The sequence below is a fragment of the Phragmites australis genome, chromosome 8, assembly GCF_958298935.1.
Source record: "Phragmites australis chromosome 8, lpPhrAust1.1, whole genome shotgun sequence".
In the NCBI taxonomy this organism is placed as follows: domain Eukaryota; kingdom Viridiplantae; phylum Streptophyta; class Magnoliopsida; order Poales; family Poaceae; genus Phragmites; species Phragmites australis.
This window is the reverse complement of record NC_084928.1, coordinates 36384036-36406552: the sequence shown is the minus strand read 5'-3', so window position 1 is coordinate 36406552 and position 22517 is coordinate 36384036. Positions and strand designations below refer to the sequence as shown.

Below are 22517 nucleotides of genomic sequence, written 5' to 3'. Positions count from 1 at the left end.
ATTAGAGGTGGCGCGGTGATGGGTTTGGTTGGATATAACAAGTCAATGGATGGGTTGCGACAGAAAGAGTAGACCAATAATTATATATGAGGACCGTTATTAGAGTAGGTCGTAGATTACTTGATGCTTTTCAATTTCTTCTACACTCTCTTCTTATTGGCCTCCATCAATGACAGCCATCACTGATGGTGGGATTAGACTGGTCTTCATCAATGATAGCCATCATTGATGGTGGGATTGGGCGAGGGAGGCGGTAGCGCCAACACCGACATCGGACGTAGCTGGAGGACTATTTGCAGCGACGGGCACATGCGCCTAGTGCGGCCAAGCAGTGGTGTGACTCCACGAGGTCTGTCAGGAGGTGGATGACGCTAGTTGCCTAGTTCCGATTCAAATATTGTAATGGAAACATATCCCATTGCATAAGAGAACCAAACAAATTCTATATTCGCTTCATCTAATTTCACTACCGTCCCTTTCTATTACCATTAACGTTTATTGCCATTCTTCATTCTTGAACCAAATAATATCTATAGTTTTATTAATTTCACTACCGTTCCCCTCGCAGTGAGTAGCACTTCCGTCATTGCCTGCCGCGTCCCCTCCGCTTCCCTTCACCCGCTGCCCTCTCCGCCGGCCTGCACCACCGTCGCCGTTCCCTGTGCGACCGTAGTCGTCGAAGGTATTGTTCGCTGGAATGAGATCATGATACAACCAAAGTTCATTGTCTGCCTCGACACCTCCTGTCTTCCCCACCTAGCTTTCGTCGAAGGAAAAAAAATCCCCTCGCCTCTAGCCCTCCACCATGGACACCTCTTGGAAATGGAGGCCATGGGTGAGGAGAGGCCGTTGAAAGCTTCAAAGCTGATCTGCTTGCTAAGATTCTAGGACCATCTCGAAAACCTACGGCTTAGGTATTATACATCTCCATCGGAGGTGGCGGCGACGATGAGTTTGGTTGGAGATGACAAGTCAATGGATGTGTTGTGATAGAAAGAGTAGACCAACGATTGTATGTGAGGACCGTCATTAGAGTAGGCCGTAGATGACACAGAGTACTTAGTGCTTTTCAATTTCTTCTTATCTCTCTTCCTATTAGTCTCTATCAATAACAGCCATCATTGAAGGTGAGATTGGGCTGGCCTTCATCAATGATAGCTATTATTGAAGGTGGGTTTGGGTGAGTAAAGTGGCAGCGCCAACACCAACATTAGACGCACCTGGAGAACTATCTGCGACGGTGGACACATACGCCTAGTACGGCCAAACAGTGGTGCAACTTCACAAGGTCTGTCAAAAGACGGATGATGCTTGTTACATAGTTCTGATCCAAACGTTGTAATAGAAGCATATCCCATTACATAAGAGAATCAAATAAATTCTGTATTCGCTTCATCTAATTTACTATCATCGCTTTCTATTACCATTAACGTTTACGTTGCCTTTCTTCATTCTTAAACCAAATACTATCTATAGTTTTATTAATTACAAGAGTACTTTTTTTTAAGAAAATCCGTAGATTTGGTATCGTCGTCTCGTAAAGTACGGCGTGTGATACATAACCTGACATTTTTGGTGAAACCGCGTGAAAGTACTAGAAAATCGCACCCCAAAATAACACAACGTTCATGACATGTGAGTCTCTTTCCAGATCCAGGTGGCATGCATGGGTCCTCCACCTCGGATTCTGACGTGGACGGGTGTACTTGAGATCGATCACATCAAGGACCCTCGATCACGACGTAACGGCCGCCTCGTCCGCCGCCGCCGTTCCCTTCGCAGCGACTAGCACTTCCGCCGCTGCCCGCCGCCTCCCCTCCCCTTCCCTCCGCCCGCCGCCCTCTCCGCCGGCCTGCACCACCGTCGCCGTTCCCTGCGCGACCGTAGTCGTCGAAGGTATTGTCGCCGTTACCCTACTAATCCAATGCAGCATCCACCCACGGTTCGATTAAGTTCTTCTTCCTCCTGTCGATCGACAATTTTTCGCAACATTTGGCTGCTTGGTATCCGATTAAGAAAGGGCGCAGTTTATTTTCCTGAATTTTTGGGGGTTGAACTTAACCCCCATGCCCCATGCCAAGTCCATCCCTGCGGTGGGGTGGTGCTGATCAATTGCTCGTGTTTTGTTCCGGAATATGGATAAAAATTGCCCCTTTTGTTTATTTATTTATTGCCATGTGTATTGGGCTGCTAATAAAATCTAATCGTGTTTTGTTCTTGTTTTGGTTACTGCATTCAGCTTCGTTTGTTTGACTGTTGATGATGGCAATACATTGGCACTAGTTCGGTGGGCAAGATGAATGTGGGGCAGGAGGCACACCTGTCCAGGCAGATGTCGGGGCAGCCCGTTCAGATGAACTCACGCGGCGGCAGTGGGCAGCGGCTGCAGGTTGCTTCGGGCCACCATGGCATGGATGCTAAATTTGTACAAATGCGCCGAACCTTGTATGAGCGGATGTAAGTATTACCTTCTTGCCAAAGGCCATCTGATTACAAAAGGCGTGTCTTTTTTATCGAACGCGCAGGAGAGCTGCGTGTCATTAATTAAGAGAGGGAATGTGCAAAAACAGAATCCAAATACAAAGCCGTATCAATGGCCGGGTTATCCACAATATTTAAGTATGATGTTAGTTAACGCCAATTTATCATTGCCAGAGTTGAGCGTCTTAGAGAGAAGAAGAAAAATGCTGCACGCCGGAGCCTTGAGCAACTCGCGAGCCGGTTAGAGGGCACATTGTACATGTTGCATTCGACTAAGGTAAAACTTGCATTTTTTTCATATTCATTCTCATCAGCTTTGAGTACATTGTGTCCATCTTTTCACTGTTGTGTGCCTCTTTCCTTATTTTGTTTAATTAATTTCCTATGAGCAGGCTGACTACTATGTAATGTTGAACGAACCAATGGACCAACTTTTGCAAGTTGCTATTAAGGTCCTTTCCACCCAAGGTCATCAGCGTCAACAAATGTCTCAGCAGACACCAACTTCCTCCACCTATGCCACAATGGTTCCACCACCTGGTATGGTTCAGAGTGCAAATAGAAATTCTAGAATGCCCTACATGGACAACATGAGCGTTAACTCGACGACAGGTGCAAATGCCTGTAGTTGCCTTATGTTCTTGGATACTATATTCTCCTTCCTTTTGTTGGTTCCTTCATATGCCGCTACTTACTATATGCTCCTTGTAGGTTCCATGTCTAATGGCTACCAGGATCCATCCACCAATCTCCCACAAAATTGTACCACTATTAGCATCTCATCAGCGATGTGTCCAGTGAGTATGCCACAGCAGGTTACTCATATGATTCCGACTCCAGGATTTAGCAATCAGAAGACTTTACCTGTCAACTTTGAGTACTCAAATGAAGCTGGATACCTCAATGGGGAGTCGAATGTCATGCCACAAGTACAGCAGCAGCAACAGAAGCCATTTTCTATTGACCAAAGTAGCTATCCAATGCAGCACGTAGGTACCCATGTTGGGTCTGGAGTACATTCAAGAATGCTGGAGAATTCCTCCGCATATGGTTTGTCGGATAAACAAATCAATGGTGGAATGGGGTTACATGGCTCGAGTATGCAGCTAACAAACAGAGCTGCACCACCGGAAGGGTTCATGAACTTACCTCCCTACAGCAGTTCGCCTGACAAACTATTGCAGCAAGAACTCAATAGTCCTCCTCCACAGAGGACAGCAAGTATGCATGCTATCTTTTCTTTATATGTTCAATATCTCCTTTATGCCATTATGTTTAATCATTTGCACCATTATAAAAAGGATAGGTTGTCAATGACAGCACTACTTCTTTGCAGCAAGTGCTGCAGAAGGCATATGCTTTGAATTTTTATTCGTGATCTATACTTTATCCATGTCACCTAAAAAGGATACATTTCCAAAAGGAGAAGGGAATATTTCTTTGGAGTGTTTTTCCTTATTTAGAGAGCAAATACAAAAGAAAAAAACTTTCTAATTTTTGCAAGTACATGCTACCTGTTGGGAACATTATTTTATACAAGCGGGATGATGCCACCATAATTTTAGCTGTGCAAAACTTGAAATATATGGGGAAACACATATTTTTGACGAAATCAATAGAAAAATATGCACAATACTGCCAAATAACATACTAGTTTAGGCTAAAATTACCAATAAAGGTCAATATAGGTCCTGATCATTAGTGTGTGATCTAGATGTGAGATAGTATGCATAATAATTGGCTGTTTGGTTTAGGCTTGTTGTCTTGTACTCCTGTCCTTTTGTCGAAAAAAATCTCGTACTCCTGTCTATTTTAACAATGTGGAACATATAAGTGACTTTTAACTTCTATCTGCTAAGCTTATCATCTGCACTAGACTTGTCTTGTTGCTAATAATTTGATCTGAAGTCTTGGAGGTAGTGCTGCATATTTTGGTACAGTTCATATGTGTTCCACATGGTTTACCTTGTTACATTTTATTACAAATTAGGAAATTAGTGCTCATTATTGTCATTTGGCATTGCAAAACAGTTAATATACTATTTTCTTCTACAGGATCAGCTGGTATGTCTGTTTATGGAACTTTTTATGGCACCGTTTCTTCCGTCTTAACACCTACAAGTCATACAACCAAGAAACCCTTTCAACCGAAACCTCTCATAAAAGCTGAAGTGTTGGATCAAAAAGAAAAGGTGAACATTAGGAAATCACATTTATCTTATGAACAACTACAGCAGCAACGTCAGTTTAAGCCTAATCGTCCATGTTCCCAGTTTGTGCAAAATCAAGGAATTTTGTCAAGGATCAACTCCTTGAAGCAATGCCAACTTGGTTCTGGTCGTGATGAGCGACTATCAGATGAAAGAGTTTTACCATATAATGAGCCAATGTATTCGAAAGCAACCGAGGATAGTGACAAAAGGGACCAGACATCTCAACAATTTGTCTCTAAAAATTCTCAACAGTTATTGTCTCCACATGTGGCAAATACTATATTGACGAATAAGCAATTTAGGGATGATTTTTGTCAGAGAACAATGTCACAAGATGCAGCACAACAACCTATTTCATCTGATGGGCTCATTGCTGGTCGTGCAATGACTTCAATTGATCCTAAACTGTCAAAGCTTCCAACAAGAGGATCTGAACAGGCTACTAGAAATATTAAACACTACCTACAACCGCGGTGGTTGCTACTGTTGACTCATGCAAAATCATGCCAAGGTCCTCTAGATAGTTGTAAATCACAAGATTGTGTTCGTGCACAGGAGCTACTGAAGCATGTTAAGAACTGCCAAAGAAAAGATTGTTCATATAGGTACTGCAGCCAATCAAAGAAGGTGATTTGTCACTGCAGTAATTATGTTAATAAGCAATGTCCTGTATGTAGCAAAGCAAAGGAAAGTTTGTGCCGCTATTCTGAACAGACAAACAAGCTCAGTGATGCTAAGCCTATTTCAATTACAAAATCGAATGGTGATAGAATGGACATCGACCTGGTGGCAGTTGAAACTTTTGATGATCAACCATCTGTATCAAAGCGTTCAAGGTTTCCCAATGTGTCTGATAGTGCTCATGACCCTGTTCCTCAAGCATGCCCAGGTTTTGTGTTACAGAAAGCCCATCCTAAGTATCTTGGGCAGGATAAAAGGATATTCCCAAAACAAGAGCTAAACATGAAGTGTGATATACGGTCTCCACAAAAGCCTACGATAATCAGTTCTTGTACTACTGGAAAAATTGGTGCCGCGCAAAGTTATATGATTCCGGATGTTCCAAATGAGCTAGATTCTCATGTTGAGCAAGAAAACTGGTTGTCCAACAAAGATACAAATGATAATGTTCCTGATATTGAGAAGAATGTAAATGGATCTACACATGCCATGCTGTCCAAGAGAGGGAAAACAAAGAGAAAAGGTATTTCACTCATGGAATTGTTCACCCCAGAGGAAATATATGAGCACATCCTCAGTCTAAGCAAGTGGGTTGGCCAGGTATACTTCTTGTCTAGAAAAGATATCTAGCTTACTCTATATTTTGGCATAATGGGTATGGTAAATATAAATGGATGACATTAATTAAGAAAACTTATTTGCTCATATTTCTGCTCACTTGATTCTATTTTAAATCTGCTGAACTGGGAAATAATCAATGTTCACAGAGTTCTCTATTTCTTTCATGCCCATGTAATGTGTACCAGATTTTTAAAAACCAGTTCTAGAAAATTCTCTCTCGTCAGCTGTAAATAATTCATTTTAATCAGGCTGTCCCAGTTGTCAAATTCAAAAGACAATTTAAATGTGGTCAATTTTCTGGGATTTTCTGCTGACTAACAACATAAATGTTAGCTGTTCTAAGCATTATGCATCATGCATCAAATATTTTGGGAAGGATGCTGAACTTGCCATAGCATTAGTAAAATGAAAACCTATAGATGTTGACTGTTAGCAGATCACAATTTTGTAACACTGCATGCAAATGGGGCAATACCCATGTACAGCATCATGATACAAACACTCCTTTCATTCAAATTTTCAACTTGACAAGTTAAAAATTTGAATCCATAAAGCTTTCGTTGGTCTTAACGTTCTTGCCCTGAGCTGTTCGCTTCCAACTCATTCAATTTTTTATTACTATCTTTTATTACCTCAGTACCCAGCTGGTCACCATCAGAAGTTGTTACCCTGATCCATGGCCAGTTATCGCTGGAATTTCTAAACCCTATATATATATTGATTTCTTAAAAAAAAAATCTGTTATGAGCAAGATCAAATAGAGAGAGAGGGAGGCAGGCGGCGGTCACGGAGCAGGTGCCCTAGGTGGGTGCATGTCCGAGGGGGAGAGGGAGAGAGAGAGGGGAATTCTCCTAAACCTGTTTATCCTTATATAGAGAAGGTAACTCGACCCCTAAGAAACAAGGTGACTTGAACCCTAAGTAACTATTAGATTGGTTCTTATAGATAGAATCCAATCTAATTACAATCCCTTCCTTTAATAAACCCTTCTATTTATTAATTGGGTGGGACCACCTGGGCCCACATGACTCGATTAGCCGGCCACTGCTTGGTCGCGGCTCCCTTTGTGGTTATAAGTAATGCCAACCATAACAAAATCTTTTGATTGGATTCATGTTTTACTGTTGTCACACGTATACATAATTTAAGCATATTCAGCAGTATATGTTTATGGCACTATGAAGTATGACCTATTTGTATAATTCCTTCGTTTGACAGAGTAAGGCTAAAGCTGAAAAGAAACAAGCAATAGGACATTCCGAAAGTGAGAACTTATGCCAGCTTTGCAAAGTAGAAAGGCTTACTTTTGAACCTCCACCAATATATTGTTCTCCTTGTGGTGCTCGGATAAAACTGAATGCACCATATTATATTGGTACTATCAATTACCGTCACTACTATTTTTGTGTACCATGTTACAATGAGTCTCGCAGTGACTCAATTTTGGTAGACAGTATTCAACTTCTCAAGTCAAAACTTGAGAAAAGAAGAAATGATGATGAACTTGAAGAAGCGGTGAGTATTTCAGTTTACCCATTTCCAGGCTGTATCCTCGTAGTTATCCATTTTTTCCTTGCATACTAATTTATCCTAATTGATTGGTTCTACAGTGGGTTGCATGTGACAAATGTAAACGTTGGCAGCACCAGATTTGTGCTCTTTTTAATGCCAAAAGGAATGAAGAAGAAGAAGAAGCAGAATATACTTGCCATAATTGCTATATTCAAGAGATAAAACATGGTTTCCGCATGCCTTTACCAAAGAGTACTGTTCTTGGGGCAGAAGATCTGCCAAGGACTGTGCTTAGCGATCATATAGAAGAACGCCTTTTTCAACGCCTCAAAGAGGAGAGACAGAATCGGGCCAACAAAAATGGGAAAAGTTTCAACGAGGTTGGTAATAAAAGCTGATTCAGGAGATCACTAACCTAACTCTTCCCTGTTTTGCCCTTTCAGAGCTGTACTTTGCAAATTCATAAAGCTTACAGACTTATCTTTTCTTTAAGCTTTACAATATGGTTACATCTTGGTTTCTCCTTTGCGGAAGTATAAGGATTTGCAGGTCCTTTTCTTCTGCAGCTATACCTTTTTAGTGTTGTTTGTTCTGCCAGGCTCCTTAGTTACTTCAGGTGAACTTTTTGAGCATTATTGGTTTTGTTATTTTTCTTTTTTCATCCTTCTTTGTTGGATCTTGTTGGGTTTCATCTCTAGCCTACCCCAACTTGTTTGGGACTAAAAGGCTTTGTTGTTGGTTTTTCTATGTCCTGATTTACTGTGGGTGCACTTTCTAGTATTGGTTGCCTTTTATGATAGAGGTAATATGGCCAGCATGAAGGTTGACAGATGTGTTTCGTAACTTCTTTGCACATCATGCAGCTATGACCAACTGTGCACTACAGCATTTCCTGTTCCCTAATCATGTGTGTTTCTTTTATATGCAAGAATACAGTAAAGTGTGCTGCTAAAAAAGCTTCCAGGAATGTGCATCCATAATGTTTTTTTCATTCTTCACTAAATCTAGGACGAGAGATTCTTTTGTCCTGATTTTCTCCCACTTATTAGGTTCCTGGAGCAGAGGGACTTGTAGTTAGAGTTGTTTCATCAGTGGACAAGAAATTAGAAGTTAAACAACATTTTTTGGAGATTTTTCAAGAAGAGAATTACCCAACAGAGTTTCCTTACAAGTCCAAGGTAAAAAGTGCTCTGGTCGTTTCAAGTATAAAACCACATGTGACTGTTGGTTATTCTAATGACCCTTTCTTGAAAGAAAACTTTTGTTAACAAAAACTCCTTATATGGGTTTTGCCAAATTTTTTGCAGACCATTCTTTTATTTCAGAGAATAGAAGGTGTAGAAGTGTGCCTATTTGGCATGTATGTGCAAGAATTTGGCGCAGAATGTGCATTCCCAAACCAACGTCGAGTTTATTTGTCGTACCTTGATTCTGTCAAATATTTTAGACCGGAGATTGAAACAGTGTCTGGTGAAGCCTTACGGACATTTGTCTATCATGAAATTCTGGTAATTTACTACGATCAATATGGTCTTTTTTTTTTCTTTTTACTTTTAGGGCCTGTAAAATCCCATTTCTCAGAATCTAACATTAGTTTTCCATGCGTATATGTGTACAGATAGGTTATCTCCAGTATTGTAAGCAGCGAGGATTCACTAGTTGTTACATATGGGCGTGCCCACCATTGAAGGGTGAAGATTACATTATGTATTGCCATCCGGAGATTCAGAAGACACCAAAGTCCGACAAACTGCGAGAATGGTATGACAATTTATTGAAATTTTATCATTCTGCTCGTTAATAATGTTGAAGTATAGAGATTTATTAATATTGTATTTGACATTTGTAACTCTTATAATATGATTTACTATTCTGCATACAGGTACTTATCAATGCTTCGAAAAGCTACTAAGGAGGATATAGTTGTTGAGCTGACAAATCTCTATGAGCACTTTTTTACCCCTAAGAGAGAATGCAAAGCTAAAGTGACCGCAGTTCGCTTGCCATATTTTGATGGAGATTATTGGCCTGGAGCTGCAGAAGATATTATCAACCAAATTTTCCTGCCGGAAGACAACAGGATCCTGCAGAAGAAGGGGAAGATAAAGAACTCTATCAAAAAAAGAACTTTGAAAGCTGCTGGTCTTACTGATTTATGTGGGAATGCTTCGAAGGATGCTATGCTGATGCAAAAAGTATATTTTTTTCTCATAAAATTCTGCAGTATATGCACTTATTGATGCCACCAAGTTTTATTTCAGTCATCTCATATCTTACCATCAATTGATGCTGTGCAGCTTGGAGAAATCATTTGCCCAATGAAAGAAGATTTCATCATGGTCCATTTGCAGTATTCTTGCAGTCACTGCTGTATCTTTATGGTGTCTGGAAGACGTTGGATCTGCAATCAATGCAAAAGTTTTTATATTTGTGACAAGTAAGTTGATTTGTTTCGTCACCTGGTACTTTCATGTCATGTGAGTACTTTTGTACGATAGATGTGCATGCTCATGGATCTGCACAACTTGAAAATATCAGTCAGATTCCACAAGTGATGAGTGGATTTCCGTTATTTTTTCTTTTGCGTCATTACACAAATGGAACTGTATGTTCTTGGTAGTATGTAAGAGTTTTTTTCCCTACGAGTTTCTAATTTCTGCACAACTTTATAAGTATCTAAATTATTGCATAGCTTTATTCTTCTTTTGATCTTGTTACAGTTAGTATAATAGCTGTTACCTTTGAGACTGATGAGTCTGCTGTTGCAGGTGTTACAATGTAGAACAGCAGCGTGAAGAGATGGAGAAGCACCCAAGTAATAGTACTGACTCGCATACGCTACATCCAGTAAGTTATCTAGAAATTTGTGTAACTAATCAGACAAAAGTAGAAAAAATGCCAATAATAAGTAACTATTTCACTTGATATCGTCATTTAGGTTGAAATTGTTGGGGTGCCTAAAGATACCAAGGACAGAGATGATACCTTAGAAAGTGAATCTTTCGACACCAGGCAGGCATTCCTGAGTCTCTGTCAAGGAAATCATTATCAATATGATACCCTTCGCCGTGCAAAGCATTCCTCAATGATGGTGCTATACCATCTTCATAATCCAACTCAACCAGCTTTTGTTACCACATGTAATGTCTGCGAGAATGATATTGAAACTGGTCAAGGGTGGCGGTGCAAAGAATGTGATTATGATGAGTGTGCTTCTTGTTACAAAAACAATGGGGGTGTCAATCATGTCCACAAGTTAACAAAGCATCCAGCAGGAGCATACAGGGATGCTCAAAATACTCGGCAGAAGCGTGTTCAGAAGGTAAGCAGACAACTTAACGCTGAAGTATATGTTCTATTTTTACATTGTTGTAATAAATCTGCATTTCATTTTGTTCAATGACCATTTGGCATCGGTGATCACAATAGAAAAGCTCAGTTGCTCCATACCTTCATTCACATTGCTAAGGTCTATATTGATAGCTGTTGATTTATCATGCTATTGAGCCACACACCATGGGACAACAACAGATATGTCATCCTTTGTGCATAATGTAACTGACAGCTTGCCTGTTTCTTACACTGAGCCCCCTTTTGTATTTTACTCTATTAGCTGTGTTATCAATAAACTTTACTGGTGGAGTCAATTTCTTCTTTTGTGGAAAGTCTGAATTCGTTACTTGTGCTATCTACTTTGTGGATTAATCCCAGAAAGGAATTGGTCTTGACTACTCTGTGACTTTTTCTTGTGGTGCTGCAGGCACGGAAAATGCTTGAAAGTTTGGCGCATGCAGTAGCATGCCGTGCTCCTGGTTGCCAGTATCCTAACTGCCGAAAACTCAAGGCACTCTTCCATCATGGGAAAAAGTGCCAAAAACGTGCATCGGGAGGTTGTCCTCTGTGTAAGAAAATGTGGGGTATTATTCAGTTCCATGCACGAGCTTGCAAAGAATCACAATGCAATGTGCCAAGATGCAGGTGTGTCCCCCCCCCCCCCCCATTTCTTTCGTCTCTCCCTCTCTCAACACAATCACAGTGCACCGACACAGCACGCTCGCCCGCCTGCCTGTGCACCATTCGTTCTTATGTGATCACTCCCTGGGATTAAACTGAGCTGTGATTGGAAAACAGTGATCTGAAGGAGCATATGAGAAGGCTGCAATCGCAGTCTGAGTCCAGGAGGCGGTCTGCGGTAAATGAGATGATGAGGCAACGAGCTGCAGAAGTTGGTGTGAGTAAGTGAAGCCAATTGTACCTGTATATCTCCCTGAAAGAAGATAATTAATAAGGCTGATCAAGAGGATCTGCACAAAAACAGCATCAGCGTAATATGCATTGTACTGGAGATGAATTTCTTGGCCATTTCTAGGCATGATCAGCTTGTTCCTTTCATAGTTCACATGCCTGTAAAGTGGAACTGCAGAAGGTGGTTGATCCCTGACTGACTATAGGAAAGAAGGCCAGCCCTTTCACTCGTTGATTTCAGTCCTCACATTTTGTAATCTGTGTAGGACTTATCTTCATTTAAATTGAAATTTACAAAGAACAATAAATGATACAGTTCATCTTTGTATTCTACTCTGCCGTCACACACTTGATTTTGTGTGTGCATGGTTCTTATTCATCCGAGGAGTAGTAAAACTTAACGTATAGTCCCTTCTGTCTGAAATAAGTAGCATTTTAATATCAACACAGTTTTCAAAATATAACTTTAACTACTATCTTTTGTTTTAATATATTAATAAAACATATCAAAAGTATAATATTATAACAATATTTTTCAAAACAAATATACTCGTGTCATTTTCAGTATCTAAACTTACTATAAAAAAATAATTTATAGCTAAAATTTAAAATAGTTGATTATGTGAAACCTAAAACGATATTTATTTTGGATTGAAGGGGGTATAATTTTGCTTGCCAAGCCCAATCTGCAAAATATTTTTTCATCCGAGGAGAAATATGTTAGGATCTTGCATTGCACTTTGCTGTAATTCAAGTGGCTTGTACGAGCAAAGCAGTCCAGGCTGAGCATGCTGGTGGGCACGGCCAAGCAACATCGAAGAGCTGGAGCAAGTGAACGCAGAGTGACCACGTCGCCGCGCCAGCCGCCGCCGCGCGGCCACGCCTCCCGCCTCTCCTCCTCTTTACATGCCCCGCGGCCTTTATCCACTCCGGAAACAGCAGCGAGTTCCCGACGGCGACACGCGCCCACACCTGCCTCGTCTCTCTGCGCCGGGGGTCCCACCCCGAGGCAAGCGACGCGAGGTGTGCCTAGTGCCAACCCGCGCAGCAACGGCAGCCACAATCGGAGCCCAGCACGGCAGCCACTCAGACCGCGCCCCCGGCTTGGCTTTATCAGCGCGGCCCGAGATTCAAGCGAGGATATTGTGGCGACGACGCCGGATTCCCATCGGCGGCATGGCGGCCATCGTGGCGGCCCGGGCGTCTGGGGCGGCGGCGGCGGCGGCCGTGAGCACCATCGCCTCGTTCAACAGCCACCACTGCGCGCCGGCCTCCCCCTCCCGCGCGCTCCCGCCGCTGGCCGTGGCCGGCGCCTCCTCCATCGGCGCCAGGCGCTACCACCACGGCGCGTGCTGCTTCGCCGCGAAGCCCACGCAGGTGTCCGCCGAGTTGGTGGACCAGGACGGGCCCGAGCCTGCGGCGGCCAGCGCAGCTTCCGCGCAGGAGGCCAAGCCGCGGAGGAAACGCCGCTCCAGGAAGGCCAAGAAGTCGTCGTTGGCCCAGTCCACCACCGCCGAGCTCGAAGAGGAGGAGGATAAAAAGGACAGGCCGGCGGCGGAGGAGGAGGAGGCGAAGAAGAAGGAGGAGGCCGGCGCCGAGGAGAACAGCCGGGCATTAGTGGCTGGCCTCGACGAGGTGATTGTGAACCCGGTTGGGCTGGGGCGGCGGTCGCGGCAGGTGTTCGACGAGGTGTGGCGCAAGTTCTCGCGGCTCGGGCAGATGTCCAGCGCCTCGTCCACGGCGTTGGCGGAGGAGGAGCAGGCCGTGCTCATCCGCGGCGGGCCCATGTGCGAGTTCACCGTGCCCGGGGCGCAGGACACCACCGTCCTCGTCGTCGGCGCCACCAGCCGAATCGGACGCATTGTCGTGCGCAAGCTCATGCTCCGAGGCTACAATGTCAAGGTCAGCTAGCACGAAAAATTTCTCTCTCGGCTCCCATATACTCTACTGATCGTGATAATTACTAATAAAAGGGCCACTGATTTTTGAGTTTAATGTTGGAACATTAGAATTTAGTGCCTAGTGATTGGCCTCGGAAAGCAAACATAAAGAATTCAATTTTAGTATTTCACAACTTGCTTCTTCCATCAGTAAGACTTTGATGTCGTGACTATTAATTTTCGTTGCATAGAAGAATTCATATGATCTGTGGTTTTTTATTATTTCTGATGTCCCTCTCACAACTTTTTTGCGGGTTCACTTTCACAACTTATGTAGCTGCTGGTATGATCACATTGTCAGCTTTGCATGTTACATTGCCGACCTAATGTAATTGAGTTTAGATCATGCACGCATTTGATTACCACTCCCATCATTACATGCTGAAATATATAGACTTTAAGGTTGAATTGAATGAAACAATGTATCTGATATGCAATACGGTTATACGGATAAGCTTATTAGCAATCTACAATAGAGAAATGGAGAATGAGAAAATTTTATGAATGACCAAAAACTGGTTTATAATTCTAATTGGCCAATTGAAAACAACCAATGTTAGCAGACAACATGTTCCTTAAATTTCCCACAGTTATCAGTACATGCTTAGTACCTGACCTGTTTCTTATATAATCAAATCAGCTGCAACTGTATTTGCTATGCTTTAGTTGGCTTCTTACATTTCTTGTTTTCGGAAAGTAGGAAAAATTGGGCATAACTTTCTTACCATAACAGGCATTAGTTAGAAGAAATGATCCTGAAGTGATAGATATGCTTCCAAGGTCGGTGGATATTGTTGTTGGTGATGTTGGTGATCCTTTAACTGTCAAAGCAGCTGTATCAGGTTGCAGCAAGATAATCTATTGTGCAACTGCACGCTCAACTATTACGGGAGACTTAAATAGGGTTGATAACCAAGGAGTAAGGAATGCTAGCAAGGCTTTCCAGGTATTCTTTCTAACCTTAGGGTTGATCACCACCGCTTACTAAAAAGATAATCATCAAGCTCTGCTTTATACTGCAGGATTACTACAATGAGTTGGCACAGCTCAGGGCCGGTAAAAGCAGCAAGAGCAAACTCCTGATTGCGAAATTTAAATCTGCCAAGTCCCTGAATGGTTGGGAGGTGCGCCAGGGATCCTACTTTCCAAATACCTTTGCTTCTAGGTTCGATGAAGGCATTGATGCATCGTTTGAATTTTCAGAAGATCGGAAGGCCATTTTTTCAGGTAACACCTTCTGTTAACTTTTAGGGCATGCTTCTCCACTGATTTTTGTTTTGCATGTCCTAATTTTGTTATGAAACCTCCTTTTTTTCAGGATTTGTTTTCACAAGAGGTGGATATGTTGAAATATCGAAAAGGCTATCTCTTCCTCTTGGTTCCACCCTAGACAGGTATCAGGTGCTCTTATATTATCTTAACAGCTTCTCTGATGCCGACGAACCTTTGTGCATCACAATGAGTTGTGTGAGAATATGACATGAAAGGCCTACAACCTCACAGGTAGTCTAGTAATTCACCCAAGACACACGTACACTAGCAGTGATATTTTTTTTTGCTGCAATGGCTTGCTTCCTTTTCTGTTTTCCTCTCTATTTATACACTGCTGACCACTACAATATGGTCTGAATCAATCAGCTAATAACTACAGCCATTACTGCTTTAATTGGCTATTATTCTCCCTAATCTGCTAGCTATAAATCTCAGCCATTACTGCTTTAATTGTCTATTATTCTTCCTAATCTGCTAGCTGAAAATCTGCACACTAATGATTGTGAACCTAGACACTAACATGCACCTGGACTGAACCTGGATACTAGCAAGCACCTGTACACATGCGCACACATCAAGGCTTATTGCTAACAATCTCCCCCTAATCCTTATGGGTGGACTTGGGATTGATGTTGACCATTCCAATCCTAGCACAAAGCTCATGGAATCTATCTCGTCCAAGTGCCTTCGTTTGAATGTCAGCAAGCTGGTCTTTAGTGCCGAAGAAATCAGCACTAATCCTCCCATCTTCCTGGCACTCCCTGATGAAGTGGTAGCGCACATCGATGTGTTTGCTACGTTCATGGAAGATATGGTTTTGTATCAGCGCTAAGACTGACTTGTTGTCAATCTTCAGCTCAACGGTGTCGGCGTCCCTCCTCTTGAAGTCGCCGAGCAACTGAGCCAACCACACCGCCTGTGTGACTGCGGTAGTGGCAGCAGCATACTCTGCCTCACAGGACGAGAGTGCCACCACCTTTTGCTTGAGAGCATGCCAACTCACCAAGCTGCTGCTGTAGAAGAACAAACCGTCGGATGTACTCCTCCTTGTGTCAACATCACCGGCGAGGTCGCTGTCGGTGTACCCAACAAGCCGTGCCTCCGTTGTCCTTCCGTAGTGGCAACCGAGACTTAAGGTCCCAGCCACATAGCGCAGGATCCTCTTCACTGCCGCAATGTGTTCCTCCGTAGGCCGCTCCATGAAGCGACTCACGTACCCCACGCTGAAAGCGAGGTCCGACCGCGTGTGGACAAGATAGCGGAGGCTTCCAATGATCCTCCGGTACTGAGTGACGTCCACCTCCGCCGTCGTGCTGTCACGGCTCAGCTTGAGCCGCTCCTCCATGGGGGTGTGCGCAGGGTTGCAGTCCTGCATCCCCGCCATCTCTAGGATGCGCTTGGCGTAATGCGCCTGGCACAGCGTGTTCCCGCTGCTACTCTGCTACACCTCGATGCCAAGATAGAAGGAGAGCAACCCAAGGTCGCTCATCCTGAACCTCGCCTTCATCTCCTCCTTGAAGCGGTTGATCTCCGCCTCGGCTGATCCAGTGATGATCAAGTCATCCACATAGGCCCCGAGGAGCAACAGCGAGTCGCCATGGCCACGCCTGTACATCACCGCCTCATGCGGGCTCTGCTTGAACCCGAGAGCTCGCAATGTCGTGTGCAGCTTCTCGTTCCAAGCCCGCGGTGCTTGCCGCAGCTTGTAGAGCGCCTTCCGCAGGCGTAACACCTTCTGTTCTGCTCCGGCGACGACGAAGCCTGGCTGCTGCGTGACGTACACCTCCTCCCCCAAATCGCCGTTGAGGAAAGTCGACTTCACATCCATGTGATGCACCGGCTAGCCATCTTGCGCAGCAACAGCTAGCAGCAACCGAATGGACTCAAGATGAGCAACGGGTGCGAATACCTCATCGAAGTCAATGCCTGGTTGCTGCACATAGCCCTTGACGATGAGGCGAGCCTTGTGCTTGATCACTGCTCCTGCCTCGTTCTTTTTGAACTTGAAGACCCACTTCAGCCCAATAGGTCGATGCCCATGAGAAAGCTCCACCAGCGATCATGTCCCGTTCTGCTCGATGGAGTCCATCTCCTCGCGCATGGCCGCCTGCCATGCTGTATCGTGCTCTGCTTCAGCGAAGGAGCGCTGCTCTCCTTCCTCGCTGACCAGCAGCAGCCCTTCGCCATCGACGACGCGATTGGCAAGGTCTGGTGCCTCTCCCCCTCCAAGCACGTCGTCGATGCTACGGTAACGGAGAGGGGAGGAGTCGTGGTACGCATCCAGCCTGGCAGAGTCGTTTGGCGGAAGAGAGACGAACTTCAAGAGCGAGGCCGCCGCGGGAGAAGCCCCTGTGGGAGTGGACGATACGCCAGCGGGCGAGGCCCGCGCCGGATCCATCCCCGCGGATGTGGGGGCTGCCCCTGATCGCCCCTGTGGGCGCCGGCGCAGCAGGATGAGCGCCTTCTGCGCTGTCTGTGGACGAAGCCAACACGCCTGAGTGGGTGTAGTTGACCACTGCCTCCACATGGAAGTCATGTGTGGCTGTTCCACCGTCTTGCAGCACTGCCTCCCAGTCCCAGCCAGCGGAGATGTGGACGCGCCCACCTTGGAGCCATCCTCATAGCCGATGAAGACCATCGGGGTGCTGCGGTCGTCGAGCTTCCGCAGGTCTGGTCGTGTATCCTTTACATAACCAAGACACCCGAATATATGCAAGTAGTTTATCGCCGGCTTGCGCCCGTGCCATGCCTCAAATGGCGTCTCGCCGTCAAGACTGTTCGTCGGCGCCCGATTGAGGAGGTAGAGAGCCGTGGTCACAGCCTCTCCCCAAAATTCAGCGGGCATCTTCCGCTGTTTCAGGAGGGCGCGTGCAGTGGTGAGGATGGTCTGGTTCCTCCTCTCCACCACGCCGTTTTGCTGCGGCATGTACGGCGGGAGAAGTGCCGCTGCACGCCGTGGTCCTCGCAGTGACGTGCGAATTCAACGGAGGTGAACTCGCTACCATTGTCCGTGCGTAGAACGCGGAGCTTGTGCCCGCTCTCCACCTCCGCAGCAGTTTGGAACTTCGTGATGACCGCTGCAGCATCACTTTTTGCTGTGAGAAGCGCCAGCCACATGTAGCGGCTGACGTCATCTACCAACAGCAAAAAATAGCGGCACCCGCCTGGCATCGCCGGCGTGATGGGGTCGCAGAGGTCGTCGTGGACGAGGTCTAGGACCCTCTGCGCGGTACTTCGCCTTGGCTGGGAACGGGGCTCGGCGATGCTTCGTCATGACGCAGGTGTCGCAGAGCTGCTCCACGTGTTCTAGCCGTGGAAGACCACGCACCATGTCCTGGCGGCCAAGCTGGTGCAGTGCGTCGAAGTTGATGTGGCCGTAGCAGGTGTGCCGGCACCACGAGTCGTTGTTGTGCTGCACCGCGAGACAGATGGGGCGCGTGACGTTGAGGCGTAGGATGTAGAGCCGGTTCCGCCCACGGTTCACCTTGGCGATGAGATGGCGCCGGCGATCCCAGATGCGCAGCACGCCATCCTTGATCAGCATCTTCGAGCCACACTCATCGAGTTGGCCGACGCTGATGATGCTGTTCTTCAAGCGCAGGATGAAGTAGACGTCGGAGAGCGCCTTGTGCTCGTTGTTCTTCTCGGCGAATAGCACCGTGCCACAGCGGTGGATCTCGACGAACGGTCCGTCGCCGAATCGTACGGTTCCCTGTACCGCGCGATCAAGCTTGGTGAAGACGTCGCTGCGGCCTGTCATGTGATTGGTGGCGCTGATGTCGAGGTACCAGCCCTCCTGGAGTTCACCGGCGTCCGCCTCGCTGAGGAACGCCTGCGCTCGCGGTTCATCGAGGTGGACTGTTGTCGACGCCGGCGCGGTGTCGTCGTTCAGCGCACAGACCTACGCCATTAGTAGCGCATGATCGTAGTTGTCCTCCTGCACGAGGTGCGCCTGACCTCGCTTGGGTTGGCAGCAATCACGAGCCCAGTGACCGGTACGCCCGCAATTGCGGCAAGTGTCCACGTGTCGCGGTCGTCGTTGCGGGCAGCGTTCTTGCCATCAGTCGCGCCCTTCTTGCGCGAGCCACAGGAGCGGCGATTCTTGTCGACGCCTTTGGCAGACCGCGACCCCCCCTCACTAGCTCGCCTTTCCTTCTGGTGCGCAAGCCACTACTCCGTGAGCAGCAGTTCGCCATCGAATGTATGGCAGCACCTGGTCCGGGTCGAGGTGGTCCTCCGCCGCCTTGAGCCGTCCCGTGATCTTCTCAATCGTCAACGTTGAGATGTCGAGGAGCGTTGAGATGTCGAGCGCGATCTGCGCAAACTTGGGCGGGACAACCCGTAGGTACTTGGCCACGACCTTGGTGTCGTCGACCGGATCACCGAGTACCTCCAGCTAGTGGACGATCCCGGTGAGGCGCATGGCGAAGTCGTCGATTGATTCGCCGTCGCGGAAGGAGATCGCCTCGTAGTCCTTCCTCACCTTCTGGGCAGGCGCCTTGTGAGAGCGCTCAGAGCCGACGCGCATCGTCTTGATCGCGTTCCAGGCCTCCTTCGCCGTCTTCTTCGCAAGGGAGGTGACCATCTCCGGCGGGACTGCGCGAAAGATGGCCTCCATTGCCAACCTGTCGTCGACCCTGTCCATGCCGCCCTTGTCCACGACCTCCCAAAGGCCGCGGGCTTCAAGCATCACCTCCATTATCACCGACCACTCGGCATAGTTGTGCTTGGTGAGCAGTGGGTACGCGCCTCCGACATCTCTCACCACGCATTGTACCACAGGCGCAAGAGCTGCAGAAGAGCCATCTTCACCCGCCATGACACCCTTCTGATACTAATTGAAAGACCTACAGCCTCACATGTAGCTCAGGAACTCATCCAAGACACACGTACACTAGCAGTAGTATTTTTTTTGGTGTTGCAATGGCTTTCTTCCTTTTTCTGTTTTCTTCTCTATTTATACACTGCTGACCACTACAATATGGTCTGGGTCAATCAACTAATAACTACAGCCATTACTGCTTTAATTGGCTATTATTCTCTATAATCTGCTAGTTGGAAATCTCAGCCATTACTGCTTTAATTGGCTATTATTCTCCCTAATCTGCTAGCTAGAAATTTGCACACTAATGATTGTGAACCTAGACACTAGCATGCACCTGGACTGAACTGGACAGTAGCAAGCACCTGTACACATGCGCACACATCAAGGCTTATTGCTAACATGACATGCCACTTCTGTCGTTCTATGCAAAGGTATGATGGTTTACTTCTTTCGGTGGGTGGAAATGGAAGATCATATGTTGTTATTCTTGAGACTGGTCCACTGGCTGACACATCGCAGAGCAAGAAGTATTTTGCTCGGATGACTACAAAAGTAGGGTTTTGTAGGGTAAGTAGTGTTCAATAACTTAATATACTAGCAGCTTTTGCTGAATGGTAGGCAATCAAAACATGTATTATTTGATCATTTTTATGTTTGTTTTCTGCAGGTACGAGTGCCATTTTCAGCTTTTCGGCCCGCAAACCCACAAGATCCTCCCCTAGACCCTTTTCTTGTGCATACACTAACCATTAGGTTTGAACCAAAAAGGCAGGTTAGTGTGTTTGCTGAATTATTTTCCATCGTCACCATAAGACAAATAAATGTATATTTGTTAGTTATGACATGAAATAAGTGGCTTAGCTACTAATTCATTATGCAGAGGCCTGGTGATGGATCTCAAAATGCTAGTGACCCCCGAAACTTTGAGCTAATATTGGAATACATCAAAGCTCTACCTGTAAGTTACCCTATATTGATTAATTTTCACACGGCTTAGCTACTTTCTTTCCTTTTTTGTCCTAATTATTATTGAAACCAAGTCTTTTCTTTATTGAAAATATCTTCAATATTTCCATCTGATAATTTAGCAGGAAATATTACCCTTTATCATAATTGAATTTCCCTCTCTATCTCAGTGTATTATAAGTATATTTCTTTGATTTTTTGCAGGCTGGTCAAGAAACAGACTTCATACTGGTCTCATGTGCAGGTTCTGGAATTGAATCTAACAGAAGAGAACAAGTTCTCAAAGCGAAGAAGGTGCTACTTTGGATAACCATTTAACACCTCTATGTTTATCTGATTCAAGTGTTCATCAAATCGTTAAGGATCTTGGTATTCTTCTAGGCTGGAGAGGATGCGCTACGAAGGTCAGGCCTTGGATATACAATTGTACGCCCCGGCCCACTGCAGGTATAGCATACTAACACACCTACTGACATCAATGAAGTTTCTAGCAATTCACTTTGTGCTCTTGAACTTAAATTTCACTTTTAATGTATGTGTTAACCTAGTAGCAAAGCTATTGCCTTGTTATGTTCAACAATCAAAATATAAAGAGCGCACTAACCTTGTAGCAACCTATTTCCTTCTTATGTTAAAAAATCAAAATATAAACAGTGTATTAACCTAGTAGCAAGCTATTTGCTTCTTATTTTCAACAATCAAGATATAAACAGTGTATTAGATCATACCTTCTGAAGCAGGATTATGAGAGAAGACTAGTTACTTTCATAATATTATATGCACTTCATTGAAACTGACTGCATCATGACCATGGCAATCATTTTGTTTTCAGGAAGAACCTGGTGGTCAGCGTGCATTGATCTTTGACCAAGGGAATAGAATCTCTCAGGTGAGAAGAAGCATCATGAACTATAGTTGCTTGTGTGATGCCATATTATGCGGATCATATGTTATACAGAACACTATATCTTTAACTCTTTTATGTAGGGTATCAGCTGTGCTGATGTAGCAGATATTTGTGTCAAAGCATTGCATGATTCCACTGCGAGGAACAAAAGTTTTGATGTAAGATTTGTTCTCTGCTCTCTTTCATGTATGACGATGCTTTTCTAACTGCCAATAATCTGCAATTGTCCTACTACTAACTTTTTACTACGTGCTCAATTAGGTGTGCTACGAGTACGTTGCTGACCAAGGGACCGAGCTGTATGAACTTGTAAGTTTATAACGGAAATCCACAGGTTCTCGAAAAAATAACGAAATCCAAAATTGATAGATCTTCATGTTCCAATCAAGGCATAAATTGTTCTTTGTTGTTCATTTTCCTGTTTGACAATACGCTGTGAACGTTTTTCAGGTGGCTCATCTGCCAGACAAGGCTAACAACTATCTTGCACCGGCATTGTCTGTTCTAGAGAAGAATACCTGATTGATGTGCCTCGGGGACTCAGATTTGTGTGATATACGGGTCATATATATTTTCTCCTCTTGTAAAGCCATACGTTTTTCGTATATAAGCCTTGTGGAATTCACATGGTATGCCATTTTGGCCCCTTTTTGTAAAGATCATCGACAGATTGATTTCAGGAAACAAATTTGATGAGTTGCTGTAACGATAAGTTCTCCTGTTCCTACACTTTATCATCTAAGAATGTAAACTTGCACAATTTTACCTAAAAGAAAAGGCAGTAGAAAAGAAGCTGCCTTTGAAACAAAGCAAGCAGTGAAATGATGATATTATTTGTTTGCAAGGTCGTCTTG

The 22517-nt window shown here is 45.0% G+C and overlaps 2 protein-coding genes across 2 annotated transcripts; both read left to right on the top strand.

The window, feature by feature from the left end:
- Window positions 1-2250: 2250 nt before the first annotated feature.
- On the top strand, window positions 2251-12149 carry LOC133927346 (probable histone acetyltransferase HAC-like 1). Its single transcript, XM_062373770.1, has 16 exons — window positions 2251-2457; window positions 2656-2758; window positions 2874-3021; window positions 3193-3702; window positions 4537-5975; window positions 7215-7511; window positions 7607-7888; window positions 8558-8686; window positions 8816-9016; window positions 9127-9269; window positions 9391-9703; window positions 9806-9945; window positions 10277-10355; window positions 10447-10830; window positions 11269-11486; window positions 11640-12149. The coding sequence occupies exons 1-16, from the start codon at window positions 2297-2299 to the stop codon at window positions 11749-11751; spliced, it is 4659 nt and encodes a 1552-aa protein (XP_062229754.1). The 5' UTR covers window positions 2251-2296; the 3' UTR covers window positions 11752-12149.
- A 572-nt stretch (window positions 12150-12721) lies between these two features.
- LOC133927345 (protein HIGH CHLOROPHYLL FLUORESCENCE PHENOTYPE 173, chloroplastic-like) lies at window positions 12722-22375 on the top strand. Its single transcript, XM_062373769.1, has 13 exons — window positions 12722-13655; window positions 14427-14639; window positions 14716-14920; window positions 15012-15087; window positions 20222-20357; window positions 20458-20562; window positions 20671-20748; window positions 20961-21050; window positions 21138-21203; window positions 21589-21645; window positions 21744-21821; window positions 21925-21972; window positions 22114-22375. The coding sequence occupies exons 1-13, from the start codon at window positions 12930-12932 to the stop codon at window positions 22183-22185; spliced, it is 1950 nt and encodes a 649-aa protein (XP_062229753.1). The 5' UTR covers window positions 12722-12929; the 3' UTR covers window positions 22186-22375.
- Window positions 22376-22517: the final 142 nt, after the last annotated feature.